At 41.9% G+C, this 23,026-nt stretch overlaps 2 protein-coding genes across 3 annotated transcripts in view; one reads left to right on the top strand and one right to left on the bottom strand.

Annotated features, from left to right (window-relative positions):
- LOC145458501 (prominin-1-A-like) overlaps window positions 1-23,026 on the bottom strand; it is a 50,954-nt gene that overhangs the window by 18,649 nt on the left and 9,279 nt on the right. The window contains exons 10-20 of one of the 2 annotated variants that reach the window (XM_080336881.1): window positions 22,821-22,973; window positions 22,654-22,765; window positions 22,512-22,591; window positions 22,337-22,450; window positions 21,380-21,467; window positions 20,995-21,087; window positions 20,806-20,931; window positions 20,304-20,438; window positions 20,107-20,193; window positions 19,930-20,045; window positions 17,975-18,427 (exon numbers count right to left, since the gene is read on the bottom strand). In XM_080336881.1, the coding sequence (XP_080193007.1) occupies window positions 18,397-18,427; window positions 19,930-20,045; window positions 20,107-20,193; window positions 20,304-20,438; window positions 20,806-20,931; window positions 20,995-21,087; window positions 21,380-21,467; window positions 22,337-22,450; window positions 22,512-22,591; window positions 22,654-22,765; window positions 22,821-22,973 (1,135 nt within the window). In that variant the 3' untranslated portion in view covers window positions 17,975-18,396. Of the gene's footprint in view, window positions 1-17,974; window positions 18,428-19,929; window positions 20,046-20,106; window positions 20,194-20,303; window positions 20,439-20,805; window positions 20,932-20,994; window positions 21,088-21,379; window positions 21,468-22,336; window positions 22,451-22,511; window positions 22,592-22,653; window positions 22,766-22,820; window positions 22,974-23,026 lie in introns of those variants that run through there. The other variant, XM_080336882.1, reaches the window with a different exon arrangement.
- Window positions 4,389-23,026, top strand: part of LOC145458499 (uncharacterized) — a 178,619-nt gene continuing 159,981 nt past the window's right edge. The window contains exon 1 of the mRNA XM_080336876.1: window positions 4,389-4,408. The gene's annotated coding sequence lies outside the window, so the exon portion shown is untranslated. The remainder of the gene's footprint in view (window positions 4,409-23,026) is intronic.

Below are 23,026 nucleotides of genomic sequence, written 5' to 3'. Positions count from 1 at the left end.
ATGATCGCGCAAACTGCGCGGTTTAGCGAGTCAGCTCGTAGTTGCCCTTGCTGCTCATATTTCGTCAGACGACACGAGTAGAGCTTCAAGTCAAATCGAACATGTTTCCAGACCGAATATGTTACTTCAAGAAGTTCTGAATGAGTTTAAAATTTGATGTTTTATTTATTAATGGACAAGCCTTCAACATATTGTATCTTGAAAGTTAGTTATATAAAATTCCAATATACCTCGCGGACGGGCTGGATAGTCGTCGCGGACCGGCGGTTGAGAACCACTGGCCTAATGAACCAAAAAAATTAAGTTCTATAATGAGTACGGTTTCCCAGGAGTTATCGGACTTGTGGATAGGAGTCATGTAAAGATAATGTATCCAGGCGTGGTTGATGCCGAGGTACACCTCCATAGAAACGGATTTTTCTCGATAAATGTGCAGCTGGTTTGTGATTTTCTTGAGAATTACTCACATCGTGTGCCGTTGGCCGGGATCAACACACAATTCAACAATTTACTCTTCTTCCACTCTGTGTGCAGCTATGGAAACAATTGATGGACTTTTACTTGGTGACAGTGGTTATCCTTGCCTCACAAGCTTGATGACACCAATATTAAACCCATCAAATCAGTGTGCAGCGAGGTATAACAGCGCATTAATCGGAACCTGTACAAAGATCGAAAAAGCGCTCGGTGTACTGAAACAACGTTTCATTTGCTTCTCAAACCCAATGCGTACGCGACTCGACAATACGTTAATAATAATTGTCGCGGCAGCATGTCTACATAATGTGACTATGAACATTGAACATACCATTATCAGTGCCGCATCAGCAAGACAAGAGTGACATTCCCGGTTTTATGTCAGGTGGAAGTACTACTGCCGGAAGAGCCCTTCGTCAGCTATTAGTGGAGCAACATTTTAGTCGAGTTCAACAAACTATGCGATCTTTAACGGTGTATTGATTTTTTAATAAAATGTCCAAAATCATTTCCGAATTCGAAGATGTCGCGACGACTTTAGTATCTAATAAATGAAGAGATATGTACAATTGGAAACGTAAGTATAGAAATGCGGTAATTATGCCTTGCTCAGATAAGGCATATTTCGCAGTTTGAATCGGAGAGAATCCTGGAAAAGGTACAGGCAGGCAGAAATTCTCGTGATTTTCGAATTGCTTACTATTAGTAGCCTACTCTGGACCGACAGGGTATATAAATATTTGTATGACTTATCCAAAATGGTATCGTCGTCGAAGGGGTTGTCATTTGGTTCAATTTGAGACTGACTGATTCCTCAAAAACCATTAACCAAATTTCATAAGAATCTATAGGAAATTGATAATCACTGCTGTACCATAAAAGTCTTTTCTGTCAATGGCTCCTTTGCAGATGCCGGTTTGCAGCCACCAATTAAAGCTTGATAATGACGTCTTTCCGTGTATTTACTCTTTGTCCACTGTTTAAGATTATGCCACTGGTTTTTTAGTTGCTTTCTGTCTCTCTTGGTATTTTGGAACGTGGCGTGGAATTCAATGACGAATCTGTTCCACGTTTGCTCTTTTTCGCAAATACTTACTTCATCGCTTTTCTTCATTTTTTATTTTTCAATTATTGAACGATAACTATCTACAACAGACACTGAAATCTCTTTTTCTCTCACAGAGAAGTTTTCCGAGCGTGGCATATATATTTATCCATCTATAGTCAATATATATTAAATAACTGTTAATTGGAAAGATTAGGAATATATCAGTCATGACTTTTGATCCATGGTATACATATTTGAATCACATTCGACAATGAGTAATGAATATACTCGAAGAAGGTTGTTTTTATACAAAATTAGCCAGGCTGGTTCATGTTGCGACACATACATCCCATCTGTATAATCACAGCAGCGACGTTCGTTTTCATTACGGTATAGAATATAGATAACTATGTTGTAAACCAGTGATTCCCAAGCGCGGCCCCGAGGGATAAGTAGCGGTAAACAGTGTACAGTTTTGAAATCTCGCCAGGGCAATAAAACTACTCCGAAATAGCCATGGTGTTTGCTGTTTGGGTCCGTTTCATAGCCGTAGAATTCGTGCGGCCCCGACCGTACTCTGAAATTCTAAATTTGGCCCTCACACCGAAAAAGTTTGGGAACCACTGTTGTAAACCTTACCCTAGTTATCTAGAATACTATGGGCCTGGTCCAGTAAAACTTCCCGTTGATATATCCTATGTTCATTCCGGCTCGGAAATCTCAGGTCACAGTCCCGCAAATGGGTGATGATAAATTAGGGTCACCATATTTTGAGATCCGAAAAATTTTGAGATCCGAATCAAAAATTCTGAAAGCTCTTGTACCGGAAAAGAAACCTGGGGATTTTGAAATTTTATCGATTAATAGCACTGTGTTGACTAAAAAAAGTCATCTTTCCAATCTCTACTCCCTAAATACTCGTGGCAGTGTATTTTTCGTTTATGGTCTTGCCAACTCTGGCGTTCGCTGCGTCAGAGAAGTTTTTTATGACGTTTTAATACTTTTTCTACAAAAAGAGGACAAATTCCCGAAGCAGAGGACATTTAAGCCCCCTCCGAGGGAATTTTCTATTTATTGACATATGGTAACCCTAGGTAAATCCGCCGCCTATACAGAAGAATGGACAGAATGAGGAATAAATATTTCGACTGTCGACAATGAATAAGCTTACTCCACTCCACCTCCGTATTTGCTGTGACTCATGATAATATTCGATATTGGGGATGTGGGGGTGTTTAATATGGTAAATGCAGGGGGGTTCTAGTGGGGAACAGACGCATTTTCAAAATCAATACACATATAGTATGTACGACACCATAACACCGCGATTACAGTTACTATAGCTTACTGCTCTGGACTGTATTTTATGACGTGTTTTTCATAAATAACTCATGAATTCTGGACCGGTACACAAAAGGTTTTATGTTGCAATGATCCAGGGATATTGGGTTCTCTCAAATAAATAAAAAATAGCATAACACTCTAAGTAAACTTAAATTTTGATAAAACGTAATGACTAAACTTCAAAGAAATTACGATCATATAGTTAACTCGAGCTCGGACTTGGAAACTTGGAAATATAATGTACCACAATGATTGATTTTCTTTTGACGGGTCGTAACATCAATCATGGGGCGTCTTAATTTACATCAATAGAAAGTTCTTACTACTTTATTGTAGGACGCGTTTTTAAGGGTTGGATTGAACGATTTTAGGTTGTGGGAAGTGGGGTTGCATTTAAAACTAACGGTGTTTTAAACCACTTTGTTTAAAACATGTTTTAAACAGTTAAAAACAAAATTGTGTTTTTTTCAAGTTGTAAAATCATGCCATAATTGTGTAAATACTTTCCAAAAACATGTTGTATGAGCCTATGGACAATTACCACCCGATACAGCCGACGTATATCGATATGGGATGGCTGGAACCCCCGAAATAGTCGGTTCGACATTAATAGTACAGATATTTCGGTACTGGTGAAATAAGTGCCCGGAGGCCTAGTCGGCATTAGTTATTGCATCATAAAGTGGGTGTGTTGAAGGATAGAAAGTGTTTTACATGTACCTTGAAATAAGGGTGAAAAAAACACTAGATCTGGTTAGGAACAAGTGAAAAAAATAACCCTGCCATAAGAATAACACGGGATTAAAATATGAGAGAGTTAGTACATATGAAACGCCAAGAAAAAGGGGTTTTGATCCGCTAAAGACGGTAGGGAGTTGATCGACGCCACATGTCGTATTATTTACTTGCGCAGATACGTGGGAAAGAACATACAATGTCTTGGGTATGATCAAATCGGGCGCGCTACTCAACACACGAGATTGTGTGCTATTTCTAAGAAATCACGGGTTGTTGGTGCGAAGGATGAAATGCAAGCGATGTAGAAAAATAATGAAAAACAACACAAAACTATAAAATTCTTTGATACAATACCAAACAGTTCCTGTTTGAAGTCCATTTTTTATGGAAACAACTAGATTAATGATACCAAAACGATGACAAACATAACATAACATAACAGTAGTATCCCCATTAAGCGATACCTTGTCAAGGGTAGTAACAGACGAGCTGATTAATAGGCTTATGGTAATTATAATTGTGCCGAAGATCTGACGTCCTTGATACTGATTGTGTTTGAAAAATTATGTGACTACATGTCTGAAACGAGATTTACGGCTGGTAAGGCCGATGCTATTATACGCATGAACCTACCTTGGAGTATTGAAAATGTTTATTAATCGTGTATGATGATGTATAGGTTATACCGTGACTTGTGTTATAATTGACGAATGATGTGTATGCCAATTTAACCAAGTTTTGCATAGAGTTACCTCATTTCCGTCTACATGAATAATGATTGGAGTATTTGGTTGTATTAAGGTTCTAGAGAATACGTATAAGGATAGATTAGAATTTTGGACCTAAGGGTCATTGGCTGTTTGGAAACAAGACAATATTACAACTACGGAATACTTCAATCAACATTTACGACTGTGAAAAATCTCAAATCAACCTCTACAGATCTACGAACGTCGTCAGTATTACACAAGAGAGCAAAGAGTGTCAACTTTGTCCTACGAAGTATCCCGAACAAGTGTGGACTACTCGCATAACAATCGTTGTGGAGCTGCACTGTAAAAACAAAATTGGTGGCCAGTACGGGGAACTTCCGGTGTTCAGACGTTGACCAATCGATGCTTTCTAAGACGACCATCGTAAAGCTTGTACTTGTCGTATCCTTGCTTTCATCGTCTGTATCTCTCCTGATAGTATTGGCAGCAATTTATCTGCACGTATCGCCTGGAGCGCTTTCTAATCTGTTGAACGTATTTTTGGGATCAAATAGCAGCGAACCCACTGCTTACGTCAAAACCACGAATACGCCTCAAGGATCTACAGTATATTTCAACATATCTTCACCTGATATATTACCTTCTGTCAACAGTACTTTATCCGGTCAATAGGAAGGGCAATGCGAAGGATGTTGAAAGCATTCAAAAGGAAAAAATCGTCAGAAGCGACGGATGAACTCAAACAAGGTATTACCTTGCTTAAAGCGACACAAAAACGCCATGAAGATGTACGGCGACAAGAAAAACAACTTGCTAAGGATGTGGCGGAACAAACAGAGCTATTGAAAGAAGTAAAGACAGCTCTACCGGAAACCATGAAAGGGCTAGAAAAGGCAAAGAAAGAGGTTCGAAAAGCTCAAGCGGACCTCAAAGCTGTTTGTGATGCCACAACAAAAGTTAGCGGGAAAGTCTCCACCGAGGTACTGAATGACATTCTTACTTCCGAGTTTGAGCTCGGAAAGTCGCATGCACAAGTTACGCGAGATAAGACTCAATCTCTCGTTTCGACGGTACTTCCAAATGCACCGGAATATGACCCTCCGGCTTACGTTCCCCTCGCTGAGCAGACGTCAGGTTACGCAAAACAAGGGCCAACGATGACGGTTCGCAAGGGCTTAGATTGCCATACCGTTACGGCCGTCTATCCTACGTTACCTGGTTCTGAGGCGACCTCGCCGTCAGACGCTCGCATGGGGACGACACCATGCTTCCACGTGGGAAGTGGTGCACGCGCCAAACCAAAGAAGCAAGACCCCGTAGAAATGCCAAGCTTCATTAGACGTGGGGGAAGCGATCCCCCTGTTGCGTCAAAGCCAAAAAAGAATGCCTTAGATAAATATATGGGGTATCGAGGATGGCAGGAACGTCGTAATATGGAGAAGGACTCTCGGAGACGAGCGGGAAGTGCGGATGGCGAATCCCGACGGGTGACCTTCCAAGAACAAGGTGATATTAGGGAAGATGCGGAAGACACAAAAAACGACGATTACGACATTCGTATGCGAACATTGGCTCGAGAAATAAAGGAGGTTGAACAGTCTCTCCGAAGGTACGAAGATTCGTCGGATGAAGATACGGATGAGGGCCGATCTAACAATCCAACTTATCCAAAAATGCCTCGTTTTACCTCTACTCCTAATGATCGTAGCCGAAGGTCAGGGCAGCAACAGCCACACGAGTATTCTAATGTTTCGGCCCCATTGCTCAATGTATCTGCTAAAATACAATCAGAAAAAGAAATGCTTCAGCTTATGATGGACCCTGGAGACATGCCACTGCTAAAATGGATGGAGAATTCGATGCGACGAATACGCCATGGTCCCGGAAATACGGATGTGGATGTTATTTTGGCAAATGCATTACAGAAGAAATTGAGGGCTGCCGGTCGGCACAAGCAGGCTACCCAACTGGGAAATTTTTTTAACACCAATTCGGGAGAAGCAGAATGGGAATCGGTGATGAGATCTCTTTCCCTATCCAATCCCCAGGGTTTGGTGAATGACGAAAAGATCATTGGGGATTTCCGCAGAAATTATCGCTGGGAGGATGAGCCGCTACCCCTGCTGAATAGCGCTTTGAAGCAACTAGAAATAGACATGGATAGTCTTATTGAGGATAATCCGGATGGATTGCGTCTTTTCCGAAATTTACGACAACGCCTTCCAGAAGCGCTCAGGCTGATGTTGCGAGGCTGGGAAGAGGATAAAACTTGGCGGGACGTTGCGGAGGAACTACAACTTGTTTGGAACTCCGAGTTTCTGGACGAACAAGAGACGCGCCCCAGGAATCAGGAAACAAAAGAAGTACCTGATACGAAAACGTCCTTGCCACCTGTACATATTTACAATGTCCAACCAGCAGGTTCAATAATACACACCTATCCCACTCACGGTAGCGAGGACAGACAGCTCAACACCCCTCCTCCACCTGGTGTAACACCACCACCGCCGGTGGTACAATCACCCTCGCCCCTGCAACCACTGATTAACTTTGGGGGGTCAACACCTCCTGGACCACCTAGAGTGACCCCACCGCGCCAACCTGACAATACAGGACAGGTTCCGATACGACGTCGTAATCTACAGCGTAATGCTCGCATTAATCGACCCCCTACTCACATCATGAACGGTAATGGACCTGGTAGACGAGGACAAAACTCAAGGGCCAGGCCAGTACAACAACAAAATGGGCGTACGGCATCAACGGGACCTAACGGACAGCCAACGAGAATAACAAGATCTTCGCGTGCTAGCCCAGGATCAGGAACCTCGAACCGAAGTCCGCGAATGGCAAACACACAAGACTCCGGGATGGGTGCTGACAGCTCACAGATAACTCCGTCTAGCAGCCAGGAAGCCCGCAATATTGCTGACAGCCAAGGTGAGCGATACAACTTTCTTGGAAATCCGAATATTTTCGCTCCTCTAGGCTTGTATCTAAATCCCACTCAGGGACAATCGCTGTCCGTCTGTTATTACTGCAAGGCTCCGGGACATCAATCCCGTAATTGCGTGGCTAAATTCATACTTTGGTTAAACGATAAGGTCCTTGCCAAAGATGAGGAATTAGGGTGGATAATTCGGGGGCGAGCAAGACCAGTACCGCCTCATGTAAAGGCATCGGCAGAACGTAATTGGAAACCTTTTCTTGAGAGAAATGGGATTCAGACAATTGAAGGTCTGGACCGGTATCTTGCTTTACATGGCTCTCCTTCTTTCGTGCAAAGAACCGCTCTGTGCGAAGCTTATTACGATATCAGGCCAAAAAATCGAGATAGAACCCACTGGCATGATAGGGATCAATGGGGTCCCCATGGACCACCTGCACGTTCCTCTGGGGGAAATATCCAAGTGGCCTGGGCGAAACCTCAACATCATGATCGCCCGCGTCGATATGATGCTTCATATTGGACGGACGAGGAACTAAATCAAGGAGTACGACTTTCAAAAAACGCCTTGGGGTGCTGATTGATCCGGTGAATCAGCTCCCAGACAAATTATTAATTCAACATATAAAAACTGTACATAACTCTTCTTTACCCTTATTTACATTTCTTGATATGCCGGATGACCCTCTACAGCCCGATTTTACGGAATTGTTTGGTAGCCAACTGTTGTATTTGGTTGATACAGCAACTGGTACGAAATTCCTAGCCGACACGGGGAGCATCCCCAATTTAATAATGAAAAAGGTCGTTATAACTAAATACCCACAAAGCTGGGATGAACGTCAACCAATAGATATGGAATTGACTGGAATAGGCGGCTCGTCCCAAGTGGACTCGTTTGTAGTGATTGATTTTGATGGACTGTCCGTTCCATTTGTGACCGGATCAGGAGTCCCACTTAATATCATAGGGCTGAAATGGATTGAGGAAGTCCAACAATTACCAGGCATCACTGCTGAATTCAAAACCCCGTCTAACGCAAATGAGGAGTTGTCTTTAGCATCACTACTTGAAGAGAATCATTGTGATCAGAGTAACGGAACCAAAGTTGGAAACAGTATTAGCTACACTGTAACCGACGACGGGTTGATGGATGCTGCAAACCAATTTAGCGTGGAGCGGAAAATTGCCGCTGGCGCGAGTACCGAGATGGAAATAACCACTGGTGCGAGCGACGAGTTGAAATTAGCAACTGACGTCACACATAACCCATGGGAATCTATAGGTGCTGAGACAGGAATGCCTGCTGACACCGTTAATGAAGACGTCGAGCGTGGAATCCCCGCTGGCGAAAACAAAGACCTGCACGAGAAAACTGGTCCTAAATGCTTTCGTGGATGCACTTGTCCGAATAACCTTAATGATTCGGCCCATAGCTGCATGACGACAGCCACAGTAATGAGTACTTTCCCAAAAGATTCAAATGAAGCAGCAATTGCCGGTCAACCGGATACACGTCCGGATATGTCCGACAATGAGTCTGGGGATTTTAGGATGCACGTCTCCCCAGAAAAAGGGTCCCCGGCGGAAAAAGAGTCCGTCGGCGTGATGGTAGGTGCGGGCACGCGCCGAGATCAGAGGCCTACATCGAAGGACCTCGCCCTCTCTCCACCAACACCGAAAACCCGGTCATCACGAATCTCAAACCAGCCTATGGCTGGGCCAGTTACTACGTATGTTTTACAGAAGGACACTCACCCACGCGTCAAGACGGAACTCGAAAATCTCTGCGCACAATCCGTAGCGCTGGCCAAACTCCCATACAAACCCCCTGATCTGACGACTCCAGAAAATACCATTATCTCTGATGATGTCTGGAAAGCCATCTACGCACCGTTTGCGTCCGAGCTCGAGGACCTGCGGAGCCATCTTGGCGGCCCGCAAATCATGAAGTACAAATGCGACATTGAGCTTAAAGATCCCTCGACTAAACCATTTGTGTCTGGGCCTTATAATCTGAAGGGGGAGGGCCAGGCGAAAGCATTGAAAGAAGCAGTAGACAACTTCCTGGACTTGGGCGTTATCGAACGAGGTTTTGCCGAATGGAAGTTGGCTATCTTTGTGGTCCCTCAGAAAATGAATGAGAGACAAAAACAGGAGGACGGATGGAAGCAAGCATGGAGGGTAGTACAGAATCTCCAACCCCTTAATGCGGCCATAAAATCAATAGAAGTACCTCCACCTCTTGTACCGGACGTGAAGCAACTCGCCCAGGGCAGAGAAGTGCTTTCTCTCCTTGATTTGAAGAAGGCCTATTTCCACATGGATGTAACGGAAAGATCTAAACAATATGTGGGTATAGCCATCAAAGGGATGCATGTAAGATGGCGTAAAATGCCGATGGGGCTTAAAACTGCTGTGGCTCTTTGGAGCGCGAATATGCAGGAATGCGTGGTGAAACCAATTACGGAAAATTATCGTAAATACATGAAACAAGTTGGCAGAACAGACGAGGAAAATGCAACGCCTATGGAGGCCTACATAGACGATATTTTCCTCAGCACAAAAACTGTAGAAGACCACTTAATACTACTACGCATGGTATTTGAACAGCTCGCCAAGATGAAACTGACGGTAAGCATCAATAAGTGTTTCATTGGAAAACGAAGGGTGAACCTTTTGGGGGCAACCTTGACGGGGAAAGAAATTGAGGTTCAGCCCGAACGAATAAGGGCTTTACGCGAACTCTCACCACCCCATAATGTATACGAGTTAAGGGGGTGGATTGGCGCGCTTCGCTATATCTCGGAGCATATACCTGAGTTAAGTTTGAAGCTGGCCAAATTCGATGCGCTAACAGGCAAGGTCCCTGCGACACAAGGACGAGTGACGCCTGTGCTATGGACCGATGAATTACTGCAGGATTTCAAAATGGCACAAGCAGCCCTTGATGATGCTAAGGTTCTGTACCATCTGGATCCAAATCTTCCCATTTTTGTGGAAACGGACGCTTCAGATATTGGGTTTGGATCAATCATTTTTCAGACGGAAAAGGGATGCAAGCCGCCTTTTGAAAAGGTTTACCCAATTGCTTACTACAGCCAGAAGTGGGCGACTCCGACGGCAAAAGCTTATGACCCATGCACAAAGGAATTGAAAGCCCTAAAGGATTCGGTGGAAAAATGGCAGTCAATGTTGAGAGCCCTATCCTTTACAATAATCACTGATAATACTGGGGTATTTGGGCTACTCAAAAGAATGACGGACAAAGCAAAAAATCCAAGCCCAAAACCCTTAATTCAAAGGTGGCTCAATCATCTCGCAGGATTCCAAATAAAAGAGGTAATTCATTTAAGTACGATGCAGGTATTCACGTCGGATGGATTGTCTCGATCTTATTGGATGGAAATGGCTGCGGGAGAAGAGGATCCACATGTTTGGGCGACAATTCCCAAGAAAAAGAGCGTTTCGTACCGACAGAAAAGACCCCGACCGGAAAAAATACAGCAGATTCTGATGTATCATTGTCGACATGAACTTTGTGACAACTCGGTGGACGGGTTCCATCCCTGGGAAGATATTAACTGTGTCCTCCAAAAGAAAACGGGGGAACAAATGGAAATGGACGAAATACAGAGCGTCATGCAAAGGTGCGATAGAGCAATAACCTCGGAATACGGTCTGGCGGCCGCCCATGGACATACAAAAGGGACGCCTCCTCCGTACTGTAAATATGAAGGGAACGAGGTGTTGTACCACATGACTACCGAAAACAATGCAAGACAGATAATGTCCGTGGGCATTGAAGGGATGAACAGGAGATTCATTCATTTGAGCAAAACTCTAACGAAGAAAAGTAAAAGGCGGAATGTGGGAATTTGCATGAAAGCAGCAGATCTAAGGAATGAAGGACTATTACTGCTGCAATCAAACGTGAAAGATGTGGTATTGTGTGAAGGTCCTATACCACCAACAGTCATACAAAATCTGTAAATACGTATTGGCAGAGTGTAAATAAGCATTAAAAGATGGGCAAACGGACAAAATCCCCATAATGGGAGTAAACGAAAAAAACTGAAACCTCGTAACTAGGAAAAATGCCGAGTCAGCATATTTTAAGCTCGGGTGGAAAAACGAGAGAATAAGAAGGAAAAAAGGGGTTAAGTGATAGAAGAAGGTAATTGAATTAAATGATCATGGGGAATCATGAGGAATGACGTCAATTGTACATACGAGGAAAGCGGGCATATACTGCATTAGTTCCGATATTTCGTCAAAGGAGCTATATTTATCCTATATTTACAATTGTCAATGTCAATCCACTATGACATCACAATTGAATATTCGGGACGACATGGATTTAAAAAAATAAAAATAAATTAACACATGTTTTAAATGAGGGCCTCATTTTAAACATGTTTGTTTTAAATTGATTTTTGTTTTAAATGCAACCATAGTGGGAAGGGAAGACTCGAAAAAAATCAGAAGCGGGGAATAAAGTAAAATACGTTGGTAACCACTGCTCCAAGCTAACTTGTGAAACGTTACATGCATGGAAATCACTCAGAAACATTGATTCCAGACCGAGCAATTTGAAACCGAATCATTTCGAGAAACATACATAAAACTGATATCGGATCTATGTCTATTTTTAATTATGTTTCCTAAATCATTTTGCTTTAACCGCTTATATATATTTCTGGGTAGGTGACAGTCCGCGATAGAATGCCAACTCCACTAAATAGTTAGCATATCAAGAGGATAACCATGGAAAATTGCGGGGGGGGGTGATATTTGATGACTACAAGGAACAATAAATTGTATTTTCTAAGTTAATGAATGAATTTTTCAGTAATACTTGGTTTTGCATATACATTGCCTGCTATACGTTATCATGATCACATTTTCTAATAGAGCTGATGGAAATAGGAATAGGAATAGGAATAGGACGCTGTTTATTTTGGTCCTTGATGGTTTTGCGGCATATACACCGACTAATGACATAAATGACATCTATGCAATTGTGCATATGCATACTATGAGTGCATGATGTGCACATGCCGCTGAAAAAGGAAGATGCAGAAGCAGCCTTGTAAGGCTTCCTAAGTCTTGCACCAATCCGTCATGCTAACCATAGGTAATTCTGAGCGCCAAGCCGGAAAGTCATGGATACCAATGTTACTAACCAGGAGGGATGGTGCGAACACCGAAAAGATACTGATGGTTAGTGTGAACGTGAACGTGAACCTATGACGTCACGTGACGCCAAATTCCTAACTCCAACCCTACTTTTCCGTAAAGTAATATATTAATATAACTATAGCGACCACACGGGTCACATTATGCCACCATGCTGAAATACTTGCTGACTTTGTAAATGTCACCTCACTGGAAAAATCGAATGCTATAATAATGAAACAAAATCAATATATTCCGTCGCTTTGACAACAATTTCAACGAGGACTCAGCTTGTCCGGACAAATGTATTTTTAAGAGTGAAATACCGGTTTCTATATTTGCGCCAGATATCATCTCAAAAACAGGCTCTACAGTAGCCACGGGTATCCAATAAGGATATCAAATTGAGATAAATCCCGTGCGACTGATAGACTTTTTACAGTAGACATCGATGCATTAGTTGACTAACCACAACTCATTGACTTCCTACATGTAGTATGTGTGTGTGTTTCGTTCTTGCTATTGTGCTACTGTGATTGCGGGCAAAGCTCACAGCAGAGAAAGATACACAAACGGAAAGCTAAAACCTTCGAGCAAATAGTTTTTTTTTTAATTGGTCCAAAGTTTAAAAGCAAAGAATTTCAACGAAAGACACGTTATAATGACGTGACAAATTGGAATAAATATGAAAAAGGTTGGCGTTCAGAACCTCTCAAGGTTCTTTTCTGAACGCGAACCTACAAAATTCTGAGGTTCACACACAGAACGAGACCGTGAACCTCACGTTAACACCATCCTTACTAACCAGGTCTTTGGTCTGACCAGGCCAGGGTCCGAATCAACGTCCTACAGATCAAGAAGCCGGACGCTCCTACCTTATGCTATCTTGTCGGTGTCTTAAAAAGTTTAAGGAATACCCACATGCAACTCGGATAAGAGTAATTTGATGCTGTGACGACAAGTTCGGGTCACATTTGTACCGTGACGCTCAAGGACGGGACTATATGACACCTGGGAACATCAATATCGAAGGTTTTGACCAGCAAGGTCGATCATTATGAGGCAAGGTTTTACGGCCGTCGATCTTTCTGGTAGCTCACTTTGCGGAGTCGCATGCTGTCCAAAACTTACATGCCTTGGTAGTCCTGGCGCGAAGATATGGTTGCATGGTTGTTTGCCTAATAGTCCCGCACCCGCTAGACTGAAGCATAATGCCCTCAAGTGACATTTGGAACACAATTGGAGTCAACTGACTCGATTACGAGTGTTTTTCGTTTTATTTTGTATAAGATATACCCATACTAGAAGCTATAAGTAATCTAATAACACTAAATCGCGTAAAGACAAATTTCAACTTGATTAAATCTGACCAAGAATACTATACTTCAAAAGAATTTACGAAATTCTACGAAACCCCTTTCGCCTCCTGGTTACGCCAATGCTGAACACCTTTCTATCATTTCATTAGATCGCAATCCTGTGGTGTTTTAAAATGATAAAGTCAGTAATAAACCAGAATTCAAGCTTTATACCTTCAATTATCATCGTCAGTATTTTGCCTTGTGCGACTTCCGGAAAATTAAGTTTGCGACATAGGAAAACCGATAGGGTTACTGAGCATATGTTGCGGAAGTAGGCCTACAAGACCATATTATTAAGCGTACAAGGACGTATAGCTCATTGCACAAATTTGGTATGTTGCATACAGACGGCTCCACCCCAAACCATAACAGCTGCATAAACCCTGGTAATAATTAAATTTTGGTAGGCGAGGTGAATCCGCGTACTCGAGTTTTAGGGGAATCCCTATTTTTAGCCTATATACTATTCTTCCAGCTCAACATGCACACAGATACGAGGAATGAGTTACAGAAAAAAGCACCTATAGAATACCTTTTTTAGATAAAAGGCGTGACTTTTTGAACGTCAGGCAATTCTGAACATCCCTGATAGTGTATACCCGGTATCAACGGCTAATGCTTTATAAACGGCACGTATATTTCATCAGTCATCAGACATGGATGGACTAGAGATCAAGAAGGCAAAGGTGCTACTGATAGCTCAGCTATTACTATCTGTCACCGCGAAGCCAGAGAAAACATTTATCGGCCGGTTGCAAAGTAAAACCTCACACGGAGTGCTTTGGCGTAATCGCGGACGGAGATGGAGCGAATGTTTTATTCAGGATACCTGCGGTGTAAAGAAAAATGGCCTCGACTTCATGATTCGGTCAGGATCGCCCTTCCGTATCACGCCAACCGGCAAACACGGTACTGTCTGGAATGCTACATGTAACGAAGGAATAAATGATTGCTTACTTCACATCACATCATCGGGACGATATGATCCCACGATCAAAATTATAAAGTGCGTTCCTGGTCTGCGCGATACTGCCACACTGTACACCAGTGTTCCCCAAACTTTTTTGAGCTACCAACCCTCTCGAATAAAGTGCAATCGCCTCCCAAAATACCACCTCACCACCCCTAAATCATAAAACGAGAGTTGTTCTGCATTTATTACAGCTAATAATGAGACGGATGAAGTGTGTTCTTATCATCAACCCCGTCATATTGGGTCTGAGTTTTGATAGGAACAATCTCATTCTGAGATCTCCAGTGTCCACTTCATGTAAGCCTACTGTCAAGTCGGTTTCTGCTGTGAGTCACTACTAAGAAAGGATATATTCTACCCATAAATGTTGTACTCGATTTATACCGCGGTATAATTCTGAGGTAGGTTCTGGTTTTGTGTGCCATGGGTGTAATTCACACTCTTTTCGCTAAGAGTGTATACCATCATCTGTTGTTTGAGGAACGTGTATCAAACCGTATACCTTTTGCTATGCCAGGAAATGTTTCTCACTTTTCTTAGAATTGCTACTCAACTGCCGAAGTTGTATTTTTTCGAAATTTTACGCACCTATATATGCATTTTTGTAAGGAAGTATTTGTTATCTGTACCCTAATCATATTTTTAGTTGTTCTTTATTATTACCTCATTTTCTTGTGATATCCAGAAGATGAATTCTGGTGTTCGATTGTCTCGTCCTTGACATAGTTAACAAATTATTGATTACCTATATCCTGTCCTCTATTTATTGTGTCGCTCCTACTTTGTCGTTTCTTGGTACTTTAGTTGCTGACCTAGTTGTATTGCGTATAGTGCTCGTTTTCAGTTAATAAAAACCTTGATTGAGCAGCGTAATAGTGGCCATCACAATCTATTTTGAAGATGTAAAGTTTGGTGAAACAAAAAAAACTGTCACAGGTGGCGACGACTGTGAACGCAATTAAAATTGGACTGCTCTCCAGGCTTGCTAATTACTCTCTACCACAATAGTGGGACCTCGTATGTAGACCAAAATTCACGAAAAAAAAGAATATCAGCCTGGCTTATAACATAACCGATGTAGTCGCAACACCATGAATACAGCCAACAGCAGCAACAACAAACATCGGGAAAGATGTGCTTCCGAAAGATCCGGAAAGCAAAATAGGCCTATAGTTATTCCATAACACGATTTGAAGATTGGGAGTCCGCAATTCATGAGATACGAATTCCAATTCCATCTCAATCTAATTCTCAACTGATTTATGCAGACTGCGATACTTTGAACTGGGAACCACACTAAGCTTTGATTTCGAACACGTAGAAAAGTTTTGCTGTGAACATTGTTATACTGAGCCTTATTCCTTCTTAGAACGCGCTAACCCTAACCGTACATCATACATAGGCCTACACCGCGATATTCCAATACAATCATTGTTATAATGATTTTGATCTGCTCAATACACACAACGTATACGATGCGACATCACGATAGAGACAATGCGGTATAATGAACAGATGTTAAATGGACCTTAAAATAATCAAGCATTGTGTATTTAATCTTCCACAACAAAATCACTAACACATGAGAGCACGATACGTTTATTTGTTGAAAGAGCAGATAGAACCAGGCCAGGATACCAACGTAAATGCGCGAGCATAATACTCATATTGCCAATTATATTGAACAAAATATAAAGCGTATATTTAAAGCTGTAAAAAGGAATATAGAAACTATGGATATGGGGTAACTCTGTTGACGTCGCGCATGTTGCTTTTGCGGTTTGAAAAACAAAACTCACTTTCACTTAAATTGCAAAGGGCCCAGCTGAGTGAAGTCAGGTCAACGGGTTTTCACTATAACTACCCAATTTACAAACTCATAGTTTGCATGTTGGGCCGTTGTCGACCTTCTGATCTGAATCGGCCCTGACAATAAAATAGTGGGAATATGTCAACACGAAATATTCAACTTTGTTTTTCGATATACCATTATTTATAGCATTGATATTATAATTTCGGATGAAATTGGAATAATCGATTTAAAACTATAATCGATTTCAGCCACTGAATCAACACCAACAGAGAACATGACGGACCAAATATACGAAGATACCGCACCCTCATTTATATTGTTTGTCCATCGACAATCTTCACATTCGTCCATTGCATATCATTAAGGGAGATGTGGTACCGATGGATCACTGGGACCGAAAATACTTTGAAAATTCTCTAGGATAATTCCATGATTACACTCCGTCAGCTTGTCTACAATTGCATGCTGGCAACATCTTTCCTCACATACAAAAAAATTCGACGTGCGCGAACTATGGGGTCTCTCACAGATGTTTTTTGTTTTGAGGGGTGTAAACTAAATTTAGATCGACATATACATTTTTCTTTGTAACCTTCAACACGAACAAACCAGCAATCATTTTTATTGTGAAGTCTAGGGCTTGTATCAGGCTATATAATGGAACCTATTATTTTTTTCAGTACTTTCCTTGAGTGGAATTTTTTTCGATTCATGTACAAAATTAGTAGGGTGGGGACCGATGATACAATAGCCAAATCAATCAAAATAACCAAGCATACTAATCATGAAACAAATGAAACATGACTACGTACAGAAAATCTTTATGTGATGATTGCATATGATGTTTTATCGCTATAACGAGGTCTTTGGAAGTCACACTGTCGATTTTCGGGCAATATGTATGTACCCTCAAATTTATAAGTCGAGCCTAAATCGAAACGTGATTTTATGACAACATTTGAGTCAATATCTAATCTATTTTTAGACGGTTGCAACCGAAAATTATTCTTTGGCTTGCTGTAGCTTACATTATAATACTGAGCAAGAAAAGTTGTCACATCTTAGTTTTTTAGGGTATATGTGTCATAGGTACCCGGGTCGTGTGCCATTGGACCCACCGGGTGGAGACCGATGACACGTTCGAGCAACAAATTTTAAACGTCCATAAATATTTTTTGAGAAGACGGATATTCATGTATATGTGCGCGATAGGTGGAGCTTGTATCAAAGTGCTGAGCCAGCAAAAGATCTGCTCTTTTCGGCTGAACGTTTTGGGGCCAGCGATCATTTTCCAATTTTTGATCCATCGGTACCACATCTCCCCTACTGCAAATAATATAATGCCACACCAATGATCATGGTATAATATCATCCATTGCGTTTGCGTGTGGTGTGGACTAGAAGGGTCTCTACCGATCCAAACGTGTTCATACGTAACTTTTAATCATGTGCGAACGAGGCTTCCGTTCCATGTTGGCGTTCGGTGTTGAAATATTCATTTCAGAAAGCTGAAGATATACTTTGTAAAAGGAATTGTCAAATTTCCTCAAAGACTGGAACCATTGCGTTGTATAGTCCTTGGAATTAGCCGCAGGGAGACGGCGAGAACGCTCCAAGAATAGACGTGTTACTACATACGTAACGCCCTCGGTAAAACCAGCCCGACGTCAGATGGTTTTCTTCGCAAATGGTTGCGATCTGCATGCGAAGTCAACATGTTCTCTGAAAAGACAGTCATCATGTAAATTTAGATTTCCGCCTATACAGTGTCAAAATTACGATCGTGCGGAAGAACGACTCACCCTTACCACATAGCGTGCATTTCCATATCCTGCCTGAAACAAATCGAGAACGCAATTGAATATCATATTCATATCGAAATAAATCCAAATATTTTCGGCTGACACTCGTCAGGGGTAACCGTCAGCAACTAGTAGAGAATTGGGAAAAACATGTCAACAATCGTATCACAAAATAGAAAGTGTGAGTTTTGCAACTTTATTTTCAGTCGACAGTCATAGTCATCAGTTACTAAATTTTTATCGGTTCAACACACCGTGAGATTGCGATATTATAAAAGATAATAGGAGGGGGTCGAAACGACATGGAGTTATCTTTTAACCAGACACCCCTCCTTGGCTTATTGTAGTGGTTGTGCAACTGGGTCCATTAACCCTTTGGGGGAGGACTGCGGGATAGTTTCAAGTGCTCCGTGAAAGGTCCATGTCGAATCTACAACTATAAAACTAATACACTGTCCTTATCCATAAGATCTTTGACTCATTTGCAGTGTTCATCACGCAGATTTTCAGGCAAGAAATAGACCATAGGTTGTAATGAGGCCGTGATTAATCATCTTTAAGAATTTCCTGAATTTTTAGCTCCCCCTAAATTTTGCTATCCACGTTGACGGCAGCCCTGGTTATGCAGTTCGTGCGCCACAATAGACATATATACAACAAATGAACAGTAATAGAAGATAACATGAAACGGCAAGCGATCAAAATAAATGTGACATGTGTCTGTAGCAGTGTTGGGATCAAGTCAGTATCTTCGAGTTACGATTTTTCGAAGTAGGAGGCAATTACGTCATTGCATTTTGATAGCTGTTTGAAAGTCGACAATGAATATAGAGTTGAATACACATGTTAAAAGGCGTCGTATCGCTTACGCATGCGTAGAACTACTAAATTACGTATAAATAACTGTAGCCAGGGGGCAAAAGGGCAGATGGATTCAACCTTAAATTTTTCTTCGTGCGATTTAGCCCAATTATATTTCCTGATTTTATAATGAGAAACCATAAAGTGAGCACGGTTATGACAATGAGCAGTCTATAGAACAGATATATATATATTACCATTATATATTAGATTACTACTAGTCAGGGATTTATAGAACTCTATAGTTTTATATATCCCTGGTACTAGTTTACGACAACGTAATGTGTAGGGTCCGATCACTTCGTTTGCGGTTAATTTATTTGTGATAGAACAATGGGGGTGATTGCTAACTCTCACAGGTCACACCAGCGTGTCGCGAACAATCTGAATAAAATATTATCCAAGATCAGCCATTTTCATCGACACCGTTACTTGATGACTTAAAATTGACTCGTAAATTTTGCTCCGAGTCACTAGTCAATCCACATTTCTGAAACGTCAAGTCAACTCCAGTCAATATTGCAAAGTGACTCGAGTCAAGTCACGTCATACGAAAAATGTGACTCGAGTCTGACTCAAGTCATCCCAACACTCGTCTGTAAAGCTGAGGTCGATATGTCAAATCGTGGTCCGGTGACCTCGAGGACAGAAATTATTCACTGCTTGAGGCTCACCTCATGTAGGCGGTTCCGAAATTCATTTTTTTGTAAAATTTCATCAACTTCATGGCAAAAATCGTGGCGGGCATCAGAACAAATGTCGCGCAACCAAGAGAGAAGCACATGCCGTTCTGTAAGTACGAAAACGGATGAAAAATCAATTCCTGAAGCCAGTAGAGAAAATATTCTTACTATTGGATCGACGAACGAATGGCAGAAGATGTCGAAAAGATTATTGTACGACGTATAGAATGATTTGCACGATTGGTCGTTCGCCATCTGAAAATCACGTCAAAAAGCTCACTCAAACCGTGATTATATTCCGAGAGCATAGACAACAAACCTACGTAGCTTAGTTATCTGGGCAGAGTCTTAATTACAATACAAACCTGCGATATTTTACTTTCAGACGCGTTTCTGATGTGGTCCGAGATCTCGTCAACAGCTTTTTCTAACGCACTGGGATTCGACGCAATGCTCCCGTTGAGACCCGACATCACGTCGTCAAGAACTGCAGTCGTTATCTGCGTTTGGAGCAATACCGATTTTCAGAATTTGACAGCAGTTTCAAGGTACCCTCGCCGGATTTGATTTGTATTTTCGGAATCATTGCAACAGTAGCTTTCGATTAAGACCAGATTTATTACATTTGAGCACTCGGGTTGCTAGCTACAGGACAACGAAATATGCTGCTTTTAGCATGCTCAATGCTCAGCAGTAGATAACTCAAGTGTGACGATTAGAGTTGCGCATCTATCCGTAAGTTAGTACTCTGTCTATACTCTCTTTCCCGCTATCTCCCTTCTCTCCTGAAGCCAGATAACACTAGAACAACAAACATAAAACTCTTCCGCTCAGAGTTATAGCATACTCGGAAAACGAAGAACCTACATTTAGCTCCTCCGATAAATACCATAGATCTTCGATGTCGGATCGCAAAATGTCGGCATCGCGCTCCAATGGTTCCACATGATTGGAGTGTATTTGCTGCACTTTAGCGGCGTAGTCTCGAACAGCCTGCGCCACAATAAATTCCGAATGAAGAAACACAGTGTTTAGCGACGAACGCAAAGCGCGAACCCGCGATTCCTCGGTGCCGTTGATGTCGTCAGCACTCTGCCGCAGAAACGTCGCGTATTCCGGGAGATCTGTCTCGGTGATCCCCCTGTCAAGCTACCAGAGCTGGTCAGTAACGAATTACTTCTACTCATTCAAAGTATTCAAGTAGGTTTGCGTACTTTCACTACTTCCTCAAGTGTTATGATTCCAGAGTATTTCTATATCTACTTAACAGCCCACTTCTATTTGTACCAACGTAAATATTTATGATATTATTTCTACTTCCACGTGATTTCCAACGTTTACTATATACTTTGACCGCCCGTGACGAATATACCACCTATGTAAGCTACATGCAGAATTGATCCTAGTAAATCTTAACACCTTTCCGCAAAGCCATACTCACGATTCCGAAGTATTTTTCGAAATTTTCGAAATCGAACCCCACTCCTTGAAGCGCCAGAATCTCTGCACGAGCCTCCAAGCTGTAGACACTGAAAAGATGAGCATTGGAACTATAGATTCTTCCCTGAGAACGTTTTTGTGTAATACCAGTATTTTCCAGTGATCAATAATTCGAATTCTTTGAATTTCAACCGCACCGCGATGGACATTGCGCATGCATGATATATTCATATTGAGCTAAACCCAAATAGTTTTGTAGGGCATTCGTCAGGGGTAACAGTAGGGTTACCATATGTTCAAGAATTCTAGTACAAATTTCAAAATCAGATGTTTTCCACTCTGGTAACCTGACTTACATGATTTGTAAAAAATGTCCCCCTTTTCGGATTCCAAGACATGTTAGCCCCGGGCAACATTCAGAAATTAGGAAAATTTTCATAAGAGAACACTCACCGCCAAGATGGCGGCAGAGGAAATTCAAGATAAAGTGGAGACATTTCCTAAAATACCAATAATTTTCAGTAATCTTAACATCAATGAATAAAATTCTTAGGATTTCAAGTGGACCACGATGGCACTAAATGAAATCCAACACAACATTCAGAGGAACAACGTGACGTAGTTGACCTAATATAGTACACTTTGTTTCGAGAATATAGCTTCAACACACTTCTGCAAACTACTGGATTTAGACTGGATCTAGAACTACAACTTGACCCCCCAAATCTACCACCTGGCTACGCACCACAGATATAGCAGCGATGACTCCGAGCTAGGAATGGCTGCAAGAACATCACACAACAGAACACCGGTTTCACGATTCACGCCAAAAGTTGTTGGGAAAGTAATTTTTGTATAAATGCGCACCTAGATCTTTAACTAAATCTAGTCACAATTCGCAACTAGAACTGCATGGTACTAAAACTACGAAAAATACCAAGACCTCTAAAAAACTGACCTGACATCCGATAAGTCGATCATGTCCTTGATCGACATCAAGTTCGATATGACTTCACTACGTGTTCCCGACTCGTCTGAAGTATCGTTTGACGTCCGCTCTTCCGAGCAAGACCTGTGGAAAGAGGTCAGTTCCATTTTCGGGGTCAACTTATGCGTCTATGAATATAACTCACTTGAACATTTCCGAGATAGTGGTCTCGCTTTCTGCGCCGAACGTACTTGTTGCGTTGAACGCGAATTGTTTCTCCACCGCCTGAAACGCATTTTGATGAGGATGATTTGCTTCATTATATTCAGCTTTTTTCACGAACAAACCTCGAATGATGGCAACCGACATACGTAAGTGTCGACATGCCCGCCAACCGTGAGAAGAAAGAGAACCGCGAGCATGATGATGGAAGAGAATAGAAATGATGAAACAACACCACTGCAATATAAACTGTCTTCGATATGAAATGACACGAAATTCATATATCACTCACGTCATCAACCACAATGCCCCACAATTGGAGGCGCACCCGCGGTCGCTCGGGGGTGTTCCACGATTTGACCCACAGCATCCGAGGATGATCCCGATTACGTAACAAAACGCGATGAAAGCCAGCGCGCTACCGACAGCTATTCCTCCGAAGTACCTGCGCAAGAAGTGATTAGTAGTATATCTGGTGAGATTTTGCCTACAAAAAGT

This window comes from Botryllus schlosseri, chromosome 16 (genome assembly GCF_051294905.1).
Source record: "Botryllus schlosseri isolate E-star chromosome 16, Bs_hap1, whole genome shotgun sequence".
Classification (NCBI taxonomy): Eukaryota; Metazoa; Chordata; class Ascidiacea; order Stolidobranchia; family Styelidae; genus Botryllus; species Botryllus schlosseri.
This window is presented reverse-complemented; position numbering and strand designations above follow the sequence as displayed.